Source organism: Sorghum bicolor, chromosome 2 (genome assembly GCF_000003195.3).
Source record: "Sorghum bicolor cultivar BTx623 chromosome 2, Sorghum_bicolor_NCBIv3, whole genome shotgun sequence".
NCBI classification, from domain to species: Eukaryota; Viridiplantae; Streptophyta; class Magnoliopsida; order Poales; family Poaceae; genus Sorghum; species Sorghum bicolor.
In genome coordinates, this window is record NC_012871.2 from 67,216,484 (window position 1) to 67,240,153 (window position 23,670).

Here is a 23,670-nt window from a genome sequence, read left to right on the forward strand (position 1 = left end):
TTTCTTGTGACATAGTCTCTTCTTGATTCTCAGGTGCATCTATAAGGTTCTCATCACGCTCAGGCACAGCGCTACTTGAAACTGAAAAAAACTTATTTAAAGCATCTTGTTGTGACTGCCGAAAGTGTTCTTCTTCGCAGCCCCCAACTCATATTTTTTAGGTAACATTCTCAAATTCTAACACTTTACCTAAATTAAAATAAAAATATGACTACGTGAGTACCTGTGTAAAGTAATAGACAAAAATTGAACAAGAAAAAAAACTAGGGCATATAAAATTTGGCATGATCATATAAACTGAAAATATGAAACTGAATCAAATCAATATTCAATAAAGATCTGATTGGTGATTGCCTGATTGGCTGATTTGTTTGAAGTCCCTCGAGGCCTCGATGACTGCAAGTCTGCGGCCAAAGCAATGGTTGCGTGGTGCGTGCCTACGTCTGCGCGCAGTGCCGTCGATCGGGAATTTGGCGAGACACCGCGAGTCCGTGTCTCTGGCTCTTTGCGACAGGCGTTGCGGCTGCTCGTTACCTGTAACTCAATACATATACAGAGAATAGAGATATACTAGTACTATACATATTTAGGCCCCCAAGCCGCAAGGCCCCATGGCCGGCGCACCTGCTGCCCCTCCCATAGGGCCGGCTCTGCTGGCATGTGTGCGGTGCGCCACTCGCAGTCGCAGCCACGGAAGGTGAAGATGATCCCCCCCCCGTCCCTGTGCTGTGCCATCACGTACGCAGCTCACGACGGACACGACGCTGTTGCCTGCCACCGAGTCCCGATTGCCGATAGGAAATCTTGAAATTTTTTTATTTTTTGAGTGAACTAAGGGCACTCACAATGCAGACTCTATCATAGAGTCTAAAGTTATTTATTACCTCGAACAATGTGGACTTGGAGTCTAAATAAGACTTAGGCCCTGTTTGGTTGAGCTGTAGATTTTGAAAAAGCTGCTGTGAACTGTGGGCTGTGGAAAAGCTGCTGTGAGCTGAGAGCTGTGGGAAAAGCTGAAAACCGTTTGGTTAGAGCAGCTGTGAAACTGTAGGATGTGTAGAAATGTCTGTAATGCCCTTGAAGGCCTGAGAGACTATTTATATGCAAATTGGTCATAAATAAATATTGTACTCACTTATTTGTATGTAAATGACTATTTTGGAAAGAAAAAATAAATTTGTTCCAAGTTTTTTAGAAGATAACGTGATAATGTCCATACAAATATAATATTAGCATTTTACAAAAGATAAGGGCTCCTCCAATCATGTCATCCCTCAACATAACTATCTCACACTAAACAAAGCATCGGCTATTCTACTACGAATAATATTCATGACATCCTCATTCTCCACATCTTCAGTCTCATCTTCCGGTGTCGTGTCATCCTCTTCTACCAAGTATTCATCATCAGCATCACATCTTTCGAACTCCTTATCATGTAAATTGCTATCACGAATAAAATTATGCAATGCCAAACAAGCAAGAATGATGTGCTTCTGAGTACGAGTTGAGAAACTTGGTATGCCCTTCAAAATACGCCACTTCTCCTTCAATACTCCAAAGGCCCGCTCAATGACATTTCGAAGGGATGAATGATTGAAATTGAAGACCTCATACTTCCCTTGGGGTGGTCCAGAACGGTTACGAAATTCTGGAATATGATATGTGCTTCCTTTGAAAGGGGCCAGATACCCTGTTCGGTTTGGAAATCCAGAGTCTACAAGATAATACTTCCCTACAAAGTAAAATCAGTGTAAGCAAATAAATAGTACAAGTACTTCACTACCGGGCCAACTATTAGGAAGCAAATAAATAATACGTAGGTCATGCGTATACCATTAGGTGGCACAGGAAAATCATCAAAGTTTGCCAAATCATGATTGAGGATACGTGTGTCATGGGCACAACCGGGCCAACCAGCAACCGCATAGATAAACCTCATGTCAAAGTCACAAACAGCTAGCACATTCTGAGATGTATATCCATGACGACATGTGTGGTTAACCGTATCCTCAGCTGGCACAATCACTGGAACATGTGAACCGTCTATTGCTCCAACAACACCTTTGAAGTATGGCCAGAAACGGTCTTCTTTGATTCTTTCATGTTCCGAAGAAAAAGTAGCAGCTCTTGGCTTAATATTGTCTTTACCTAACTTGCGTAAACACTTAAGTACCTCATGAAACTTAGTGTGAACTGTCCATAGTGATCGAGTGAAGCGATTTTCAACTTGTGAAAATGATTGTGGTCCTCCGACAATCCACAAGAACATCGCCAATGACTCAATGGATGAAACATTGTTAGTGCTGGTCAAACCATACTTCGAGAGTAGCAAATCATGCAGTGCCATGAAGACCTCGGTGCTCATTCGAAACATCTTATAGAAGTACCTTGGACGAGAAAAGCATCTCATCACCCATTGAAGTCCAGTTTCTGGTGTTTCCCTGTACTCTCCTTTGTTCCAATAACGATCAGTGTATTGTGCACCCATTTGACCAAGAATGGCAGCATGCTGGGAAAGCTCGGCTAGGAGTACTAGTCTGTTCTGTCCTTCTTGGGCTACACCTTCCAGATTCTCATCCATAGATAGTAATCTGATACAATGATAATAAGCAAATTGCTCTCAGTACAAGCAAATTGTTCTCAGTACAAGCAAATTATTCTCATAGTACAAGCAAATGGAAATAAAATAGGTTCAGACAGCCATACAAGCAAATAGTTGTCATAATACAAAATAAAATTGGTTCACACAGCAACAATGGGAATAAAAATTGGTTCACTAGCGCCTCATCTCTTTTTCATGCTCCCTCTCAAGGACATCCAGCCTTCCTTTATTTGTTTTCAGATGGCTGAAGACCTCTCTAAATTCAGGCTTCATAATCAACATGGTGGCAGTGTGCATTAGAGGAGTTCCTTCTTCCACCCCACACTCTTCAACCAGCTTCATAGCCTCTCCAATGGTGGGGACAACATTAGTGGGAGAAGCTGAGGTGGCAGATACACTTGAGATCCTATCTGCTGCACTTTCTATTTTCAAACATGTGTTTTTGTACATTCGATAAAATGGACTCTTCTCTTCTTTGGTTTCAGCAACAGTACAGGAGCTCTTGCGTTTCTTTTTCCCTTTTTTCTTCAAATCAGCCAGCTTCACATCATCCTTAGGTGGAGGTTTTGGCACCTCGGCCACGTCCTCATCACTCTCATCAGAAGATATATCACCAGGACCAGCTGCAGTGGCCCCAGTCACATGTACCTTGCCGAAAATCAGATCAAGATCATCAAGGTACTTCGGTCCTTGTTTTCTGAACCTCACATGGTTACATTTAAGGCCTTTTTCACGATTATTACACCTCTGAAATTGAATGAAAAATTTAAGCATGACTAACCATATCATACTATGGACAAAATATCAATAGAGATGCTTACAGCAAGGTGTTCATCCCACCATTCCTTGGGGCAATCAACAGTCCCCTTTGCTGCATCCCATCCAAGTCCAGTAGCATAATTCTTTAACTCCATGAACCAAACATATTCTTTTTTTAAGTTGTCTAATTTGTTCTTCAATTGTATCTTTGTTCGCTTGTCACTAGTTTTGGCTTCAAACTTGGCTACAATATTTTTCCAACCAGTGCTAGTCCAAAGCCCTTGGGGCCTATTCCCAGCTTCTATCTCCCCTTTGCATACATCAATCAAATGCTTCAAAAAGAAGTCACCCCAATCTGCTTTGTCACCCATTCTTGAATCAAACAAAATATAATTTTTAGAAATTCCATACCATCACTTCTATCATACACACGGTATACTAAACTGAATAAATAAAAATTTATTGGAGATTATGGTACCTACGTTGCAGATCTTATCACTGGAGTCGTAGATCAATGAAGTCGAGGACGAATGGGGCGTCGACTGGAGCTGCAGTGTTGGCCAGTGACTCCAGGGTCGACGAGCAGCTGGGGAAGAGCCGACGAGGAGCCGGGGCAACACCGCGAACGAGCTGGGGCAGGGCGCGCAGGACCAGAGAGGCAAGGGTGGGGCGGAGGGGGACCGGGGCGGCGCCGGAGATGACCGGGTGGCGCCGGGGAGGAGCGAGGAGCGGCCGGCGAGGTGCGCCGCCGCCGAACCCTAGCTTCGCCTTCTGGTCGCTCGATGCGGAGGGACTCGTGCGTACGGGGACTGGGGAGGGGAGAAGAAGAAAAGAACGAAACGTTTTCTTCCATAAACGATGGCAGTGCGGGTAATTTTATCCAAAGTGACTCCCCCAAAGCTGGTGAAAGCTGCCTCTACCCTGCTGTAGAAAATGAACTACGTAAAAGCTGGATTTTGGAGAATCTCATGGTCTATGGAATGCCCTTTGGTTGGCTTCTGAGCTTTTGGGAGCAAAAGCTGAAGTTAAAAGCTGAACCAAAGAGGGCCTTAGAGTTTTATTTTTTCTACCTCTTTCTTCAATAAATATGTTGCCACATCAACAAAATACTATAAATAATATGTAATTAAATGTCTTGGACTCTAATATGTAATTAAGTGTCTTGGAGTCTGTCATAGAGTGTGCCGTGCTACCAGTCCGGGGAGGAAGCGGGAGCCCACGCCGATCCAGATCGCGCTGGATTTGCCTTGCCAAATCTGGTAACTTGCGCCACCGGTGCGCTGATTTTTTTTTTCTTTAATTGACAGTAGTAGGTGTGGTGGGTTAGCTAGGCTAGGCTGGTCCCTCCCAGCAGATGATCCCCGGAATGTGGGCGTGGTGTACGACGGACTCTCGTCCGGAAAAAAGGCTACGCCGGCGGAGCGGAGCGGAGGCTGTAAAACATTTCTTTCCAGCGTGCGACGCGGGTGCGTGCTTCATGTGCACAAGTTGGTGTTTAAAATACTGTGCACGCAAATTGCAATGCAAGGGGGTAAAGGAAAGGACTGAGGGAGTATCCGTACGCGATCAAGTACACGGTACACTAGGCACAGAACTCGTGCTCGTGCATGCGCTGCCTTTTTCAAATATGGTAGGGATTGCTTTCCCGTTATCGCTGTGCAAGCGGCAAGCCGGCAAGCGTTTAGTGTTAGTGATTCGGTTTCTTCTCCTTTTTAATAAAAAAAAAAGTCAAGAACGCTAGACTTCTCTTCATTTTCCACAAAAAACTATACTACTCCCATCACAAAAAAATGCCACTTAATATTTATGCCGAACTGAGTTACTTTTAAGTTTGATCGATTTTATTTACAGCAGTTATGGTATCAAATGTGTACACTATGAAATGATTTTTATGGTAAATCTAATACGTATCAGTCAAAATTATTTTTTTTATAAACTTGATCAACACGGTTTTACTTAAGAACAAAACTGAAACACTACGTCCGTATACGGTAACATAATATCAAAAATGCTTTGCCATTGCTTTTTTTTTAACGTCCACGAAAAGCGAGGTAGATTAGGACGGACGGAAGAAAAAACCGCCGGGTCAATCAACTCCAACCCACCTCTTAACGAGTCCTTATTCTAAATCTACGAACTTGATAAAAAAATCAAATCCAACCCACTTTCTACTTGGACTCCTATTTTCTATACCCTCCTAAATTATAGTTTCAGCTCCTCACATCTAGAACCCCCTATCCTACTTGTTTAGGAGGTGGGTTGGAGTTGGATCTTAATTTGAGCCCTTACTTTTTTATCATAGTATGTAAATAAAAATTTAAGGGCTTAATTTAGGGATTTTGGCTCTTATATCCACTCTACGATGGCAGTCCGTGACGGCCCAAAAGCCCATCTGCGGTGGCCCATGGCCGCGGCCACGCTCCCGCACCACCGGCGGCTCAGCGACAGACACGTGCCGCGCACGGGAGACTTCCGCGCCGCGCACGAGACCCCACCCGCAGGTCCGCCTCCCTCCCCGAGCCCGACCAGCCACAAGTAAACGGAGACGAAATCCATCCACCCGCGGGACGGCAGGAGCAAGCAGACGACGGGAGGGAGAGATCTCCGGGCTCCACGCATCCACTACCACTCGTCCCGATCCGGATCCCGATCCCGATCCGATCAGCTCTGAGATCGCGATGGCGGACGGCCGATGCTGCACGTTCCTCGAGATCCTCCTCGCCATCATCCTCCCGCCGCTCGGCGTCTTCCTCCGATTCGGCTGCTGCAGGGTAAGCCCCCCCCCCCCCCCCCCCCCTTCCCCTCGCCCGCGGTCTCAACCCATGATTCGACGCTCTGTGCGCACGCCTTTTGGCCGGGACCTGCTCGTCGATTTCTAGTCTAGCTAGTTGATTTCACAACCAGTTTGCCCCGCGAGTCTGACTAGCTTCGGGCTAGGTTTCGGTAGGCGAATTGTTCGATTCCAAGCTATTCGGCGGACGGTGCTTGATCTGAATTCCGAAGTATAGGAGCGTCAAACGATTTACTGCCTCTGAATCTTGTGCCGCGTCCTCGTAGATCCGTGCATAACTGAGGTCTGCAGCACCTGTTTTGCTTCATTCCTGTGTTGGCCATTTGTGTTGGGTTGGCTTCTATTTGGTTTCCTGCAAAAGGCTGTATAGAGGACTAGAGCATAAATTCATGTTTGATATTTCATTGGTCCTCACAAGCCTATTACATTGATGTAGCAATGATACTCTGTTCTAGGACAAGTCAACAGCATTCATTTCGCTGCCACATTTTTTTCCCTGATGGAAGTGTGAGTAAATCACACAACTAGTTTGACTAATCTGAATCATGAAACTCAGTGGAATGGAGCAGTGATGTATGTCTGTTTTATCCTGGTAACTCTATTGGCATTTACTATCCCTGTAACATACTGACGGCAAGCTTTCTTGTTTCTTAACAGATTGAGTTCTGCATCTGCCTGCTGCTCACAATCCTTGGCTATATCCCTGGAATGATCTACGCAATCTATGTCCTTGTTGCTCTCGACTCTGACCGGCATGAGAGGGAATACTATACCCTTGCTTAGTGCATCTGGTTGTGCCAGGCCTCAATCTTTAGTTCTTTACGGCGCACAGTTGAGTTGAATCAGTATTTTCATGTGGATTGTCTGACATGGTATAACCGGCGATGGGTAACCAAGTGTTCTGGTCCAGTGCTATCTCTTTCTTACCCAACTTGTGACCTATTTACTCTCTATTTGGTCCAGTTATTCAATCTGTAATTGTGATACTAGAAGAGAATAAGATGTACCTGTATTTCTGAGAGCAATTGTGATTTGTAATTGGTGCTACCTTGTTTATATATTGCAATATTCCCTATTTGTTTACTGATGTACTCCCTCCACTCCAAATTCTAAGTCGTTTTGGCTTCTCTAGACATAGTGTATAGTGTATATCTAAATGCATAGGAAATCTATGTATCTAGAAAACTGAGAACATCATATAATTTGGATTGGAGTAATGGTTTATCATTTTTTTTATTTATTGGGTTGAGATGTCTACTTCTGCTTCATGAGCCATTTGTTCATGCTTTATCAACCTACTAATCTGTGTCAACGCCACCCTTCGTGTTGCATGTTTTTTTTCTGATGCAGCACAGTTTTTGTCCACAGCTGTAACCAACATTTTATCTTGACGGACATTCAAATTTGAGGCTACTCTGCCTGTATGTATAGTGAGCTTTGTATAGCATGTGCACAGATTTTTTTTCTAATCACAAATGGTCTATGCCTATGAGACGATAATAAGCAAGTACTTCTGGCTCAAACTTACCTTCATGCTGAAAAAAAATGGCTCAAACTTACCTTCATGCTGAAAAAAACATATGGGACGGCAGAGGGCAAACTTACCTTCATGTTTATTTACAGATGTGCTTATGGCTCAAAAACAGGTGAACAGCCATTCTATCTATGAAATGCAATATATACACACACATGTTCTTTGAAACCTCTCCTACACACACAAAAAAAGGGAAACTATCAGATGTATTGTTCAGTAACTTTGATGTATGTTGCTCTGGGCCACTTCTTTCTTTCACATACGAATAACACTGGTTATCAGTCGAATACAACAAACCAGCAAACAACAAATCAGCAAACAGTACTTCTGTCATAGCTTATGTAACAGGGTGTATACTTGTGCCCCCTTCTGGACAGATCACATCTGGCAGCTGATAGTATAGTAACCACGTGACTGAGCCCTCTCCTGTGAGGCCTGGTTCAGTTCGCGAAAATTTTTGGATTTCGCTACTGTAGCATTTTCGTTTGTTTGTGGCAAATATTGTCCAATCATAGACTAACTAGAGTTAAAAGATTTGTCTCGTGATTTACAGTCAGACTGTGTAATTAGTTTTTGTTTTCGTCTATATTTAATAACTTATGCATGTGCTGCAAGATTCGATGTGACGGGAAATCTTGAAAAATTTTGGGAACTAAACAAGGCCGAGTGTGCTGCGTCTACGTGGATTCTGAACGACATCTTCATGTCGACGAGGCTCAGTTTGCAGCCAGTAAAATATGTACCAAAATGATTCGTTCCCGGTGCTGAATGTTCGTGCCCATGTGCAGCCCAGCGATTCTGCTAGATCGGGAGCACCTGTGTAGATTGTGTGCATCTGCTCCGGAAGCTTTGTTTAATGACACTTCGGATTGCAAGGATCCTGTCGGCATTGCTGTACGGAGAGGATGATGCGGCCCTCTGACCCTTACCTGCCCAACCCAGTCGTGCTATATGCTCACTTGTCCAGATAATCTGGTACAGTGTGATATGCTGGTTTGATTCAGGAGGTCTGGTAGTCCATGCATTCTGATTTCTGAACAATATCACATCTGATTCTCTTTTGCATTCTTGATACCGCTGCTTCGGACCCTTTTCTTTTTTGGTACTGTTTAATTGGACTGGCGTCATTGGTGACCTACTACAGGTTGAGGGAAGATCGTTGTGGAGATATGCTGCCTCGTTGCTAACACGGATCAAACCGCCGGGGTTTGTCGTTCCAACAAAATCAAGACCGAAAAATTGCAGGAGATCGCTAGCTAGGAATTAGCATCTTTCATCTTTCAAACTAAACCAGGTCCATGGTACAGGCGTACAGAACCGTTGGCAGCCGGCAAGAAGCCGTTGAATCGTGTTGCTCTGTCGCTGTCGGCAGAGACCGTTGTGCGGGACAAGGTGGCGAAGTAGATGCGTGTGATAAATGGTGTACATGTCGTTAAGTTTTAGTTAAAATCAATGCTTTTTTTTTCAATTTTTATAGGACTGATGATGGCTGGGGACAGCTACGACGTGGAGCCAGGCGGAGGAAGACGATCGACGTCCGTTCGATGGACACCACACACCAGGAACGCGTCCGGCAACTCCGGCGTCTGCACCGGGCGCACCGTCGTGCGGTGTTGCTCATTGCTCAGCGGTCTGGATTACACGGGCCTGGACGAAGCGCCCACAGCCATTCAGCCCAGTGGGGGCAGGGGGCCTTGGAGAAACACTTGTCGCCCACGGTCCACAGCCATTCCCGGGGGCTCTATTTGGCGGTGCGGCCCGACCGAGTCTGGCCCATCCCGAAAAGTGTTCAGATCCGCCCATCCCTCCCTCCCTCATCCTGCCGCTGTGAGGACTGAGGACTGAAGACAGGAGGAATTTGGAAGTTGATCAGTGTAAAATTCGTTTGGTCTTTCAGTGCTGCAGGCAACCAACCATGGTTCTCCTGGGCACGACCCCGTTCACGCAGGTGCAGGCCGTGGCTGCACGCATGCGTCGTGGGCTAGGACTGCTGAGCACATGATGACAAACCACAAGCATTTAGGTAAGCGAAGTGCCGCATTTAGGTAAGCGAAGTGCCGCTACTGTGGTTGTCACCAGCAGTAGCACAAAAATAGGGTCCTACTTTTTATTTAGGTGCTTCTTCTACAAACTAAATTTTTTGGTTTTACTCCAGCACAACCCAAATAAAGGCTCCAAAATCCAAATTGACAGACAATGACATGTGAGACCCACTTGTCATTGGGTCAAACCTTTCTTCCTCACATCCTTCACACAGGAGGTTAGGACGTAAAGGAGATGAGAGCTCTCGGCGCATCGGGATAGTGCCCGCGTGGCAGGGAAGGGGCCGCGCCGGAGTTGTACACCGGCGAATCCGCCCAACGGTGGAGGTTGGAGGTGGAGGGAGGGAGCGTGGTAGTGGAGATCGGCGCTAGAGAGAGGTGAGCGAGGCTACGTCTATACGGTGTGGGGAGGTAATGACCACACCATGTAGAATAGGGTTGGGATATTGGACCAATAGAAATGCGGTCTGCATGAGAGATTTGGGCCCACCCCAAATTCAGGGCTCTAATAAAAACCCTGGTGAAGTGTTGTTTTTAGTTTGGGCACCTATAGTTTACTATAAGGCTCAAGTAGGGACATGTCTGAAATTGCTCTTAAGGATGGCCAGGACCTCCAATTCTTCTCAAAGCTTCCCCACAATGGGGTGCGACGACTGCCACTCAAATGTTGCTGCACCGATTTATGTAATACACGCCCGTCCGCACACCTCTGCATTGACTTGATGCCATATTTTGATTCCTGAAAGCAGCTGTAGGTCCTTTCCATCAGGGTTCAGGGCAATCCTTTGTTGATCTCAGGCAACATACAAACCTTCTTAGGCTCTGCTTGGTTAGACCTTTACTGGCTATCATATCGAATGTTTACATATATGCATGAAGTATTAAATACAAATTATTTATGAAACTGAAAACATAGCTAAATAATAATTTGCGAGATAAATCTTTTAAGACTAATTAGTCTATAGTTGAATACTATTTTGTCAAATAAAATAAAAATACTATAATACCTATTAAAATTTAATATCCCAACCAAACATCCCCTTAACCAAAGTTGAAAACACTCTTATTAAGCTGCTGCATGTTTCTTCTTTCTTGTCCTTAGAAGTAGCTGTTATGTAATCCGTGCTGGATGAGAAACCCCATTCTCCGTGCATTTTGGCAGAAGAGCTACATCGGTGCATCGGCACCAGTTATTGCACCGCTCACCGTTTTGCTGGCATTACTGAAAATTGGCTGCGGAGTGCGTGGTGATGTTAGAAAGTTACTTGAATTTATCAGTAAATTTTTTCAACCATTCCGCTGTATTTTTTTTTTCTCGTAATAAATCGGCGAACATTACATTCACTCGTGACTTTTCGTGACTTTTCGGCTGTAGAACTGACTGTCATTGTAATACTACGATCGTGATTGTTCGAGCACCGCAGATGGTGGCAGCAGCATCCAGCGGGCAGCCAATGGCAGCTAGTTGCGGCCCAAATACTCAACTGCAGAAGGAACGATGGAATGGAATGGAAGGGCGAAGCGGCTGCGTTTCTCTTCCTTTGCCGCGTAGGAGTAGTTTCGTTGCATTGCGTGGCGAGGCAGGCGGTCAAGGCGCGCGGCGCGGCCAGTTTAAAAGCTGCGAAATTCGGGTCCCTCCTCCGGCTTCCGCGCCATGGACGGCCTCCCCGACGCCGACGCGGCGCCGGAAGCGCGGCGAGTGGAGCGAGAGCAGTATCGTCCGCCTGCTTGAGACCTACGAGGCCAAGTGGCTGCTGCATGCGGAACCGCGCCGAGCTCACTCAACTGGAGCGAACGAGTCGAAAATCGCCCGCGAGGTGTCCGTGCATTGCACCGACGACGCCGCGGCCGCTTGGAATGGAAGCCCCCCGGGCCCCGGCGGTGGCAACAGAGCCAAAAGACGGAGTCCACCTAGGTGGCGCGCGCGGGGCCCGCCGCTGCCGCCCCGTCGTGGAGGTTCTTTTTGCCCGGACTGCTCAAAAGGCCGCCCGTCTGCTCTGGCCAAGCGCCGCCACACACTCCTAGTACTTGGGAAAGGGGTTCGTTGGCAGGTCTGGTCGTCTTGCCGGTGGACAAAGCCGCGTTTTCCCACGGCCACCGTCCCCAAAATTCGTCGATTCCAATTTCCAACTCCGTGTCCAAAACCCCACGTACTTGAGCTGCGGATGCGCCGTGCGTGGGGCAGTACACCTCCCCCGCAGTCGTGTTCACTATTTCCCCCAAATTCAACCACCACCAACCTCCTCGCCGTCCTCCTCTCGCGGCACCACCGCCCCCGCCGTCCGTTGCCTGCTGTTCCATGAAGGACTAATCCGTCGGTCCACTGCTCAGCTATGGCGCAGCTCGCGGTGCGGTCGCTGCTGCTGTCCTTGCTCCTGGTCTCGCCAGCTGTATCGGCTTCAGCTGGTATTGTGAAGATCAACTCGTCGTCGCCCCTCTTTGGCGTCGAGTTCCCGCCGTTCAACACCGCCGTCGCCGTCACCGGCTGCGACAGCGGCAAGCTTGTTGCAGCCGAGGAGGCGTTGGATGAGCAGAAGCAGCCGGCGAGTCCGTCCCCGTCGCTGAAGCTGCGCCTGAACCACCGCGCCGCGGAGGGTGGCAGGACACGGGAAGAGTCGCTCTTGGATTTGGCCGAGAAGGATGCCGTCCGCATCGAGACGATGTACCGGAGAGCGGCGCGCTCCGGTGGTGGCCGGATGCCTGCGTCTTCGTCTCCGCGGCGGGCGCTGTCGGAGCGGATGGTGGCGACGGTGGAGTCCGGCGTGGCGGTCGGGTCCGGCGAGTACCTGATGGACGTCTACGTCGGCACGCCGCCGCGGCGTTTCCGGATGATCATGGACACCGGCAGCGACCTCAACTGGCTGCAGTGCGCGCCGTGCCTGGACTGCTTCGAGCAGCGTGGCCCGGTGTTCGACCCCGCCGCGTCCTCCTCCTACCGCAACGTCACCTGCGGCGACCACCGCTGCGGCCACGTTGCGCCGCCGCCTGAGCCTGAGGCCTCCTCGCCGAGGACGTGCCGCCGCCCCGGGGAGGACCCCTGCCCGTACTACTACTGGTACGGGGACCAATCCAACACCACCGGCGACCTGGCCCTGGAGTCCTTCACGGTCAACCTCACGGCCCCGGGCGCGTCCCGCCGCGTGGACGGCGTCGTGTTCGGGTGCGGCCACCGGAACCGCGGCCTCTTCCACGGCGCGGCGGGGCTGCTGGGCCTCGGCCGGGGCCCGCTGTCGTTCGCGTCCCAGCTCCGCGCCGTGTACGGGCACACCTTCTCGTACTGCCTGGTGGACCACGGCAGCGACGTCGGCAGCAAGGTGGTGTTCGGGGAGGACGACGACGCCCTGGCGCTGGCGGCGCATCCGCAGCTCAAGTACACGGCGTTCGCGCCCGCGTCGTCGTCGTCGTCGCCGGCGGACACGTTCTACTACGTGAAGCTCAAGGGCGTGCTGGTGGGCGGCGAGCTGCTGAACATCAGCTCGGACACGTGGGATGTGGGCAAGGACGGATCCGGCGGCACGATCATCGACTCCGGCACGACGCTGAGCTACTTCGTGGAGCCGGCGTACCAGGTGATCCGGCACGCGTTCATGGATCGCATGAGCAGGTCGTACCCTCTAGTCCCGGAGTTTCCGGTGCTGAGCCCGTGCTACAACGTGTCTGGCGTGGAGCGACCGGAGGTGCCGGAGCTGTCGCTGTTGTTCGCCGACGGCGCCGTGTGGGACTTCCCCGCGGAGAACTACTTCATCCGGCTGGACCCGGACGGCGGCAGCATCATGTGCCTGGCGGTCCTGGGCACCCCGCGCACCGGCATGTCCATCATCGGTAACTTCCAGCAGCAGAACTTCCACGTCGTCTACGACCTGCAGAACAACCGGCTGGGCTTCGCTCCGCGGCGGTGCGCCGAGGTGTAGTGTAGGTAGCCGCCGGCGAGGCCTGCCTGAGACTGAGAGGACGAACAGTTCGAACTCAGTCCTCGGCTTGGTTGATTGGATTGGGAGGCAAGTTGGGTGTAGAAATTTTTTGTTGGGAAGCACGGTGTACGTAGGCAAGCTCTAGCACAGAGATTTTCATTTCTTTTTGCACGTATCTCCAAGGAGAGAAGATTAGGTATACTGTAGTACTAGGATAGTGCCGGGAAAGTACTATGAGCCCTAAAAATTACTAATCCTGGCGCCTGTTTTGATCACTCAAATCTCAAATCCTAGAAATTGTAAGTTGTAATTGTAGATAGAAAATGCATAAAAAATCGTTAGATCACTCATTCAGCAACCAGTGACATCATCAGTTCTCTGGTTCACAGGTCTTACTCTTACCGTTAACAACCGGTTAAACCAGTGATTCAGTAGTTTTAGACAAGATAAATTGAGCCGCACACATACTTCAAACTGATATACTAGAATAAATAATTAGCAACATATAGTTGTCATATATACAAAAGCCTGATAAAGAGCACAATTATATAAAAAAGTACCAACTAATCTAACCACAAGTCCACAACACGAACTCCAAATCAATATGTGTTTGTTGGCAGTAGTTAACTCAAATAATACGACAGCCCAAAGGTAATAAAACGACAACATTTAATAATTCATGATGCATCATAGCAAGGTCTAAAATTAACGAGTTCCATAAGTTTTGAAGTTATAGAGTTGTTTTACATGATACACCAAAAATATGTACAAAAAAGATAAAGTATAGAGCGCTTACGAATAGGTGCAAAAAGAACTTAAGTAGCAGTTAAAATATTCATTGTTGCAAAAACAATCTCAAATACTAAATATAGAGTGTACCATTATAGAGAAAACTTACCAAAATGGATATATTATTATTATTATTATTATTATTATTATTATTATTATTATTATTATTATTATTATTATTATTATTATTATTATTATTATTATTATTATTATTATTATTATTATTATTATTATTTATCTAATTTAGAGTTGGTCTGAAAAAATGTGAAATTTTAAAATTAGAAAGACAACGCTGATGTCGACGCTGCCAAATCAACAGCAGCAATGTTGCACACGTGAAAGGCTCCATCTTCCAAGCCTATAGTGACCACTTGACTGAGTCCTCTGGTGTGAGTTAACGTGTATTCTGAACGACACCTTCGTTCGATGATGGTTCAGTCACAGTGTGCAGGCAGTAAAATAGAATATATACCAAATTGATTCGTTCCGGTGCTGAATGTTCGTGCCCATCCATGTGCGATTCTGCTAGATTGCGAGCACCTGTGTAGCTCTTGGAATTTTTGTTTATTAATGACGCTTTGGATTGCGAGGATCCTGTGTGCATTACTGTACGGAGGAGAGCAAGAGGATGCCTGGCCCTGACCCTTAACCTCCTAGTTGACCAGTAGAGCCTATATGCTCACTTGTCCCTTGTCCGGATATTGGAGTAGTATTTTCGTTTTTATCTGATAAATATTATTTAATCATGAACTAACTAGATTTAAAAGATTCGTCTCGTAAATTATAGATAAATTGTACAATTAGTTTTTGTTTTCGTCTATATCTAGTGCTTCATGCATGTGTCACAAAATTTGATGTAATGGAGAATCTTAAAAAGTTTTTGAATTTAAAGGTGAACTAAACAAGGTCTGATTCCGGAGGTCTCTGGTAGTGTATAGCATTGCATTCTGAACAATATCACATCTGATTCTCTTTCGCATTCTTAATGCTGCTGCTTCGGACTGTTTAATTGGCCTGGGGTCGTCGTTGGTGACCTACTACAAGTTCTGGGAAGAATGGAAGATCATTGAGGTGATATGCCTCGTTGCTAATAACACGGATCAAACCGCCGGCAACAATTTCAGGAACGAAAAAATCTGCAGCCAATTGCGTTAGCTAGGATTAGCATCTTTCATCCTTTTCCAAATATCTGTGTTGCTCTGTCGCTGTCGGCAGCAAGCGTTGGGCCGGATCACAGCTAGGACCTCCCGGAGGCAGATGACGTGTGGGCTTGTTTAGTTTTCCAAAAAATTTTACAAAATTTTTCAGATTTCTCGTCACATCAAATCTTTAGACGCATGCATAGAGTATTAAATATAGACAAAAATAAAAATTAATTGCACAGTTTGGTCGAAATTGATGAGACGAATCTTTTGAGCCTAGTTAGTTTATGATTGGACAATATTTGTCAAATACAAACGAAAGTGGTACTATTCCTATTTTACAAAAAAACTTTGGAACTAAACAAGGCCTGCATCAAGACTTGCACGGGCCTGGACGAAGCGGGGCTACAGCCATTCAGCCCAGTGGGCCCCTTGGAGAAGCACATGTCGCCCACGGGCTTGATGGTGGTTTTTGCCTCTCTGGCCTGGGGACTCTAGTATTTTGCGGCGTGGGCCGACCGATCCTGGCCCGTCCTGAAAAATGTCCGGATCCCCATGCTCCTCCCGCTGTGAAGGAAGCCACAGGAGGAATTCGCAAGTTTCTCAAAAAAAAAAAAGAGCAGCACCGCAGGCAGGGATGGCATTGGATGATGGGCACGTCCGTGGGCCGTGGCGGTGACCGGTGAGGCGGCATACCGGCGCCACAGGTTTTCGTGTTTGACAGTCACGCGTGCCATTTTCTAGTTTGTACCTCGCGGTCAGCGGTTAGGTACGGTTCGGATGGCCGAGTCGCAACAAAGGTCAGACACCGTATAGCGCTTTCGTCTCGGCAGGGTCAGAGGCACTAACCTAAGACTTTGTTTAGTTACAACTAAAATCTAAAAACTTTTTAATATTCTCCCTCACATTAAGAGGATATTTAGTTTCCTATAAAATGCAAAATGTCAACTACTTTGGAATGATGGAACGAGTTATGTTTAGGTTCATCCAAAATATAGAATTTATTGTCTTCACGAGGGTCTCTTGATTTTTTATTTAGTTTTTTTTGTCTCTTAAGGCCAAAATTCAAAATATAGAATAGTCATCTTTTTGGCAAAAATTTTGCATGATGTTTAGTTCCATTATACAAAATGATGGACCAAAACTCAAAAATTTTATTATAATAAAAGAGGAACTAAATACCCCTAAATTTTGTAGCACATACATGGAGCATTAAATATAGAAAAAATAAATAATTATACAATTTGACTGTAATTTCAAAAAAATGTCTTCTAAATCTGGTTAATTTATAGTTACATAATAATTATCAAATATAAATAAAATTGCTATGAAATATCTAAATAAAACAAACATTTGGATCTAAACAAAACCTAAGTCCCAAAGGTTTGCGACTTTGCGTTTGCCTGCTTTGTGATGGCGGGCCGTGTTTTGTGCGGCTACGACACCTACCATGGGTAGGTACCTCGACAGGGTCAGCTATGCCCTGCCGCCCCCCTCGTCACGTTTCTTGTCATCGCGTTCGGATCCTGGCCCTACTGTACACGCTTCGCTGTATGCTGAGCACCGAGCACACGCAGATCAGCAGCGGCCAGCAAGCGTGGCATCGCATCGTCGCGTCCGATGTTTCAACAAGCACTTCGGTAAAACGGCTGTTTTGCTTGATTCTTGTCAAAGCTTTGGTCGCGAGGTGGTGCGACCGCCACTCAAACGTTGCTGCACCGATCTAGGTACACATCACGCCCGCCCGCTAAGCTCTGCACTGACTTGTCATGTCATTTTCAGATAGCAGCTGTATGTATGCCCTTAAGCCCTTTATTTCCATCAGGGTTCAGGGTAATTCTTTGCTGAGCTCAGGCAGCCTGCTATCCTACATCCCACGTTCTGTGTGGCCTTGTTTAGTTCCAAAAAATTTTCAAGATTCTCCGTCACATCGAATCTTTATACACATGTATGAAGTATTAAATGTAGATAAAAATAAAAACTAATTGCACAGTTTGTCTGTAATTTGCGAGACGAATCTTTTGAGCCTAGTTACTCCATAATTGGATAATAATTGTCACAAACAAACGAAAGTGCTACAGTAGTCAAAACCAAAAATTTTCGCGAACTGAACAAGGCCTGTATTTCTCCGTTTCCCCTTCATTACTATACTGTTTTTTTTGTTCTTAGAAGTGTCTGTGCTCCGTTTCCCCTGCACTATACTGTTTTTTTTGTTCTTAGAAGTGTCTGTGCTGAAGAAAAAAAAACCCTTACATGAGAAAACTAGTCGCGTTTTGACCGTAGAATTACATCAGTATAATTTCCTTCATTATTTATTATATGATTAAAAACACACAGACTTGCTATCTCTGTTTGTTTCACTAAAATTTAACTTATACTTGTGTTTATGGTCAAATGTTGCGAGAGAAAAATACTGGACTACCATATTTCATGTCGGCAAGCCAGGCCACATGTAATATTGCCTGTCACTGTAAGACCACGATGCTGATCGTTGGAGCACCTCAGATGGTGGCGGCAGCATCCATCCAGTCCAGCGGGTAGCCAATGGCAGCTGGTTGCCGTCCCAATAGTCAACTGCCGCCGCAGCAATGATGGAATGGAAGCGGGAAGCCGCTGCGTTTCTGTTCTTCCTTTGCCGTTGCCGCGCAGTTTCGTTGCGTTGCGACTTGCGAGAGGCAGGCGGTCAAGTGGCGCGGGCGCGCGGCCGGCCGGCCATGGGAAGAAAGAAACAAGAGAAAGAAAGAAAGAAAGAAAAGATGCCGTGCCGCGCCGCTGCCACGCCCACGCCAGCCCCAGTGCCCACCAACCGTGGGCAAGTGGAAACCGAAAGCGAGGTGGTGGTGGGGCGGCGCGTGGCGTCGACGGACGGACGGACGGATCATGGAGGTCGCTACCAACCGCTGCCGAACCGCGGGCGGGGCGGGGCGGGGCAGGCGGGCGCCTGCCTTGCCTGCCTGCCTGCCGCGCGCGGCCCGCTGGCTGGCTGGCTGGCTGCCGTGGAAAACGAGGGCACCCGCGCCGCGCGCCCGGCGCCCGCACGCGCTGGGCTCCACGCCCCGCCCACTGACTTTCCCCCACCCCACCCCACCCCGCGCCCGCGGTACCGTCCACCGCGCTGCCGGCCAGCCGTAGCCAGCGGCAACAAAAGCCGCCGCCCCGCCGCGCGCTCATTCGTGACACGGATTCCTCCCGTGATCTCCCACTCCGGCACTCCGCGCCGCGGACGCGTTTCCGTTCCAACTCCCCGTCCCGTCCCGTCACGGCCCGCGGTCTCCGCGCTGGCTGCTGCTGGCGCCGTCCGCCGTCGGCCCTGGGGACGGAACGGGAAACGGATCCGGTCAGCGCTGGCGTCACGCCCCACTGACTCCGTCCCCGCCCCGGCGGGCGCCCGGCCTGCCTAACCTAATGCGGTCCGACGCGCGCCTCCACTCCAGTACTCCACCCCGCAACGGGCAGGCAGCGCGCGGTCCACGGCGCCCCGCCTGGCTGACGCGCGGGGCCCCCGGGTCCCCCAGCTGGCGCGCGGCGGCAGGTGGCGCGCCGGGCGCACGCGGGCGGTGGAAGCGGGAAGGAAGAGGAAGAGGAAGACGACGACGGGACGGACGGGCCCGGCCAGTCCTCTCGGTTCCGGTCTCCCACTTTCCGCGGCTGCCTGCCTGCCTGCCCCGCTCCCCCACCTCGTGCTCTCTCCCTTTCTTTCGCGAACGCCCCGCGGGCCGCCGATTCCTACTCATCAGCCGCGCGCCGGGGAGAGAAGACAAGCGCTTTCTTTCTCCCCGGAATTCCGCGCCCACCTCCTCCTCCTCCTGTGCATTTGGCAGCGCAGATCCCGCCGCTCCCGTCCAGCTAGCCGATCCTCCTCTTCTCTGTTCTCCCCTTGCGCTACTACTAGGCCTTGACTGTTCTCGACTCCCCTAATCACCAGCGGCTCGGTCGGTCTCCCTCTTCCTCGCCGCGTTCCCTTCGGTCTCCGCTCCAACACGCCATCTGCTGCCGCGCAAACACCGGGAAATACCTTGGCCTTTCTGGTGTAACCGTGTAAGCGAGTTTCGACTCCCCAAGTTTGCTGCTTTTGGCCAATCTTTTCTGGGCTTTCAGGTCTCAGCATCACCTGCCCCGCTTTTACCGCGATCTTTCTGTCCGATCACTGCAATTTTCAGCTTCGAGTACCTCCTTTTTCGGGAAATTCAGTCTCTGCTGATAAAGCTGTTGAGTGAGCGGCTCATGCACCACACCACCAGTAGCTTCAGCTAAGATCTCCATCTCCCCATGCCACAAACTCCTCCAGGACCGTCAGCCATGGCCAAGCTGCTATAGCGCTGCTGCTCCGGCTGGCCCGTGTGAGCTGCGAAATTCGGGGGGTCCCTCTCCGGCTTCCCGCGCCCATGGACGGCCTCCCCGACCCCGACGCGGCGCCGTTGGCGGCTGCGCCGCCGCAGAAGCGCGACGAGTGGAGCGAGAGCGGCATCGTGCGCCTGCTCGAGGCCTACGAGGCCAAGTGGCTGCTGCGGAACCGCGCCAAGCTCAAGTGGAGCGACTGGGTCGACATCGCCCGCGAGGTGTCCGTGCATTGCGCCGACGACGCCGCGGCCGCTGGGAAGCCCCCCGGTGGCGGCGGCGGCGGCAACAGCGCCAAGACCCCCAACCAGTGCAAGAACAAGATCGAGTCCATGAAGAAGCGGTACCGGGCCGAGTCCGCCGCCGTGGCGCGCGCGGGCCCCGCCGCTGCCGGTCCGTCGTGGAGGTTCTTTGGCCGCATGGACGGCCTGCTCAAAGGGCCGCCCGTCTGCTCTGCCCAGGTGCAGCCGCCGGAGCTGGTTAACAGCATAGACTTGCGAGCTCCGGCGAAACCAGAGGCGGCTGAGGTTGAAGCTGATTTCCCCACGCAGTTGCGGGATGCAGTTCCAGGTGCATTATCTGATCTGATGAACATTGACGCGAATGGCGCTGCTGTTCCGGAAAAAGCGGAGAAGGTTGACAACAGCATGCACAAGGAGTGCAGGCCTGCTGATAGCGATGCCAACGTGAGCTCTCCGAGGAGTAAGGTGGCCAACGAGGACGTGGAAGAGGTGAACAATGTCTGGGACCGGACCAAGAAGAGAAAGAGCACAGACTTTGACATAGCCAAGAGCATCGAGCTGCTGGCTAGCTCGTTCTTGAAGATTGAGCACGCCAGGTTGGAGATGTACAGGGAGACAGAAAGGATGAGGGTTGAAGCTGAGATTAAGAAGGGGGAGATGGAGCTCAAGAGAACAGAGATCATGGCGAAAACGCACCTGCAGATCGCTAGGCTTTTTGCAAAGAAATTGAAACAGAGCAGTGGAAAGAATGGTGGCAGTTCGTCAGTAACAGCTGAAGTGGACACCCTTACCAAGAAAGGCGAGAATGGTTAGTGTCAACAGAACATCCTGATAAAATGGTTATACTTATGCTAAAAGTTGCTAAATTTTATTATATGGATACTGCATGGCAAAGCAAAATTTTCCCTCGAGAGTACATAGCTTTCTGTGTCAGAATCCCCCATTCGTTAGGTCTGTACCACTGTTTCTGTTCCTGAATACATGAATAGAATTGGGAGCTTCAGCCTAAATTAGTTATAGCAGTTCTCTTTATCAGAAGTTGATTATTATGTAATGTTTGTGACAATTCGAGAGTTTGTGCAGTGTGGTAGGGCTGTAACGTTCCAACTTTGCTGCTCTTGTCTGCTTTTCATTATTCTCGGCTAATTCGTATAAATGAACTCTTAGCTGTTATTGTAAGTCAAGATCTTTCCATAGTAAATGGATATAATGCTCGTGTTCTGGGAATTGGGATCATATGTTTATTTACTTGTGCATAGAAGGGATTCATCGCAGACTCATAGCACTTGTGATAGGAGTGTAATAATGGAAGTGTCATGTTCAGCTCTAGTGCAAGATTTGTTTCAGACTACATATATATTGCTGTAACACATGGAATATCTTAGTCTTTCACAATGAAAAGGAACACTTTACCTAAACGAAATGATCATGTATGTTCCAAACACATGGCTCCTGAATATTCAAATATAGACACGAGTCTATTTATATTTCTGCAGAAACGAAATTGAACTACATAATAGACCATATACTAACTCCATATGCATGCTTTAGCAATTAGCACTATTGATTGCTAATGATCTATATTCTAGTGCCATTAAGAATTTCGTGCCTCCCCAAAAGTAGAGCCTGATAAAGCGTTGCTATCGTTCACATGTTATGTATATGATTGTTTCTGATTACATGCTGGGGCTATCAATAGACTGACATCACATGCGTATACCCTAGAAAGCATTGCTGTGTAAAAATAGGATGAACATGTTCAAACGTAGGGTTACTTCTTGTGTCTTCTTTATTCAAGTACACTTTCTAAGTTGCTAAGGCCTTGTTTAGGCCTTGTTTAGTTTCCAAAATTTTTCAAGATTCCCCGTCACATCGAATCTTGCGGCACATACATGAAGCATTAAATATAGACGAAAATAAAAATTAATTACGTAGTTTATATGTAAATCGCGAGACGAATCTTTTGATCCTAGTTAGTCTATGATTGGATAATATTTGCCACAAACAAACGAAAACTCTACAGTAGCGAAATCCAAAATTTTTCTCAAACTAAACAAGGCCTTAGTTCCGAAAAATTTTGGAAAATGGACACTGTAGCATTTTCGTTTGTATTTGACAAATATTGTCCAATCTTGAACCAAGTAGGCTCAAAAGATTCGTCTCGTCAATTTCGACCAAACTGTGCAATTAGTTTTTATTTTCGTCTATATTTAATACTCCATGCATGCGTCTAAAGATTCGATGTGACGGAGAATGTGAAAAATTTTGCAAAATTTTCAGGGAAGTAAACAAGGCCTAAGAAGAACCCTTCCCTGCTATGTGACCAATATTGACATAAAAGTTGGAGGAATACTTGTTTTTGTCAAGAATCTTTCTACCCGCCAGCCTATATATGCAGAGTCACCCACAGATGTCCTTTTGATCATATTGAGATAGAGCTATAATATGTACTGTGTTCTGATAAAAAGAAAGACAATATATATTATAGCTCCTTTACTGTTGTACAGGGAATCTTGAAGGATGTCCTTTCAAGGACTAAGTTCTTGAAGGATTTGCAATCACTGAGTGATGTTATTACATTGTATAGGGAATCTGCATTCCTATATATCATAGCTCCTTTACTGTTGCATATTCATTCCAATTTCAGTTTGGAGTTACAAAACGAATTCAAATTACAGGTGTACTTGTTTATAGAACAATTTTTTTGTGCCAAAAGCAATATAATGAATTGTGTAGCTTGTTCACCTTATATTGTTTTGCTGTGGAAAATTCTCTTCTCACCGTTGGACTTGTGAATTTCAGGTTCCGGGTGATGTGGCATGCCCAGCAGCTGTCCTCAGCGTACATGGTGTACATGACATCTCACTTTCCCTGTGCAGCAAGTGTAGTAGTCTGATTGATGCAACTTCGTGAGTGGAGAAATGGTCAGCTGTAAACTTACAGATGCAATAATGAGAGCGATGATTTGACTGTTTCGCCCATTGCGGGATTATTATTATAGAAGCGATTTTTGAATCAGTGACTTCCTAGTCTGAAAGTTTCCGTCCTCTGTTCCTGTAGCAATTTGCTGACGAGTGACAACTATCATTTGTATATAAGCCTATGTCCATGCAGTGTAGAAATGAAGCAGCAGTCGCCAATGCTGTGGTTGACTATGCGGATCCAATTCAAAGGTCCGCTAAATGAACAAGAAAAGTACTCGCTCCGATCGTTTATACACGATGGGGATGTAGCATTTCCAATAGTTTTCAAAACCAAATTCCAATCCTGATTTTGGCAAGATTGAAAAAAAACTACTTTCCGACGACAACTCTCAATCTATCCGCACTTAGAAACCTGATCCAATTGCCCGAAAATAACCTGTGCGTATTCATCGATCAATCTGGAGATAGAAGGACGTAGAACATGGGATAATAGGACAGGGTTCTCAATCTCAATCTAAATGTACATGAGTGAAAAAAAAAATAAAAATAGTCAGAGTGATCTAGTTTAAGAGCGAGATTTTAAATGCTCCTAA

The 23,670-nt window shown here is 47.6% G+C and overlaps 4 protein-coding genes and 1 long non-coding RNA gene across 7 annotated transcripts; 4 read left to right on the forward strand and 1 right to left on the reverse strand.

Annotated features, from left to right (window-relative positions):
- On the reverse strand, positions 2,638 to 4,209 carry LOC8077253 (L10-interacting MYB domain-containing protein). Of its 2 annotated transcripts, none has more exons than XM_021454612.1 (3): positions 3,847 to 4,209; positions 3,427 to 3,736; positions 2,638 to 3,352 (listed from the first exon to the last, which is right to left on the reverse strand). In XM_021454612.1, exons 2-3 carry the CDS (start codon positions 3,733 to 3,735, stop codon positions 2,780 to 2,782), a joined length of 882 nt encoding a protein of 293 aa, XP_021310287.1. In that variant the 5' UTR covers position 3,736; positions 3,847 to 4,209; the 3' UTR covers positions 2,638 to 2,779. The 2 variants fall into 2 exon arrangements, with proteins under 2 accessions (XP_021310287.1, XP_002462824.1); XM_002462779.2 differs by having other exon boundaries at positions 3,843 to 4,173.
- On the forward strand, positions 5,824 to 7,395 carry LOC8077254 (hydrophobic protein OSR8). Its single transcript, XM_002460607.2, has 2 exons — positions 5,824 to 6,135; positions 6,813 to 7,395. The coding sequence occupies exons 1-2, from the start codon at positions 6,043 to 6,045 to the stop codon at positions 6,936 to 6,938; spliced, it is 219 nt and encodes a 72-aa protein (XP_002460652.1). The 5' UTR covers positions 5,824 to 6,042; the 3' UTR covers positions 6,939 to 7,395.
- On the forward strand, positions 6,147 to 6,748 carry LOC110433190. The gene is made up of 2 exons (XR_002450612.1): positions 6,147 to 6,438; positions 6,592 to 6,748. It is a non-coding gene; the product is annotated as an uncharacterized LOC110433190 (long non-coding RNA).
- On the forward strand, positions 11,737 to 14,000 carry LOC8074197 (aspartyl protease family protein 2). The gene has a single exon (XM_002460608.2). It carries the CDS (start codon positions 12,065 to 12,067, stop codon positions 13,640 to 13,642), a length of 1,578 nt encoding a protein of 525 aa, XP_002460653.1. The 5' UTR covers positions 11,737 to 12,064; the 3' UTR covers positions 13,643 to 14,000.
- On the forward strand, positions 19,118 to 23,251 carry LOC110432904 (trihelix transcription factor ASIL2-like). Of its 2 annotated transcripts, XM_021454086.1 has the most exons (3): positions 19,118 to 19,611; positions 19,734 to 20,961; positions 22,956 to 23,251. In XM_021454086.1, exons 2-3 carry the CDS (start codon positions 19,959 to 19,961, stop codon positions 22,964 to 22,966), a joined length of 1,014 nt encoding a protein of 337 aa, XP_021309761.1. In that variant the 5' UTR covers positions 19,118 to 19,611; positions 19,734 to 19,958; the 3' UTR covers positions 22,967 to 23,251. The 2 variants fall into 2 exon arrangements, with proteins under 2 accessions (XP_021309761.1, XP_021309760.1); XM_021454085.1 differs by having other exon boundaries at positions 19,118 to 20,961.

Bases quoted from the DNA above. Each gene is read 5' to 3' on its own strand.
- LOC8077253 (XM_021454612.1), bottom strand. From the start codon at position 3,735: ATGGGTGACAAAGCAGATTGGGGTGACTTCTTTTTGAAGCATTTGATT. The intron at 3,353-3,426 runs GTAAGCATCTCT...ATTCAATTTCAG, and splicing joins GGTGGGATGAACACCTTGCT to AGGTGTAATAATCGTGAAAA.
- LOC8074197 (XM_002460608.2), top strand. From the start codon at position 12,065: ATGGCGCAGCTCGCGGTGCGGTCGCTGCTGCTGTCCTTGCTCCTGGTC.
- LOC8077254 (XM_002460607.2), top strand. From the start codon at position 6,043: ATGGCGGACGGCCGATGCTGCACGTTCCTCGAGATCCTCCTCGCCATC. The intron at 6,136-6,812 runs GTAAGCCCCCCC...GTTTCTTAACAG, and splicing joins TCCGATTCGGCTGCTGCAGG to ATTGAGTTCTGCATCTGCCT.
- LOC110432904 (XM_021454085.1), top strand. From the start codon at position 19,959: ATGGACGGCCTCCCCGACCCCGACGCGGCGCCGTTGGCGGCTGCGCCG.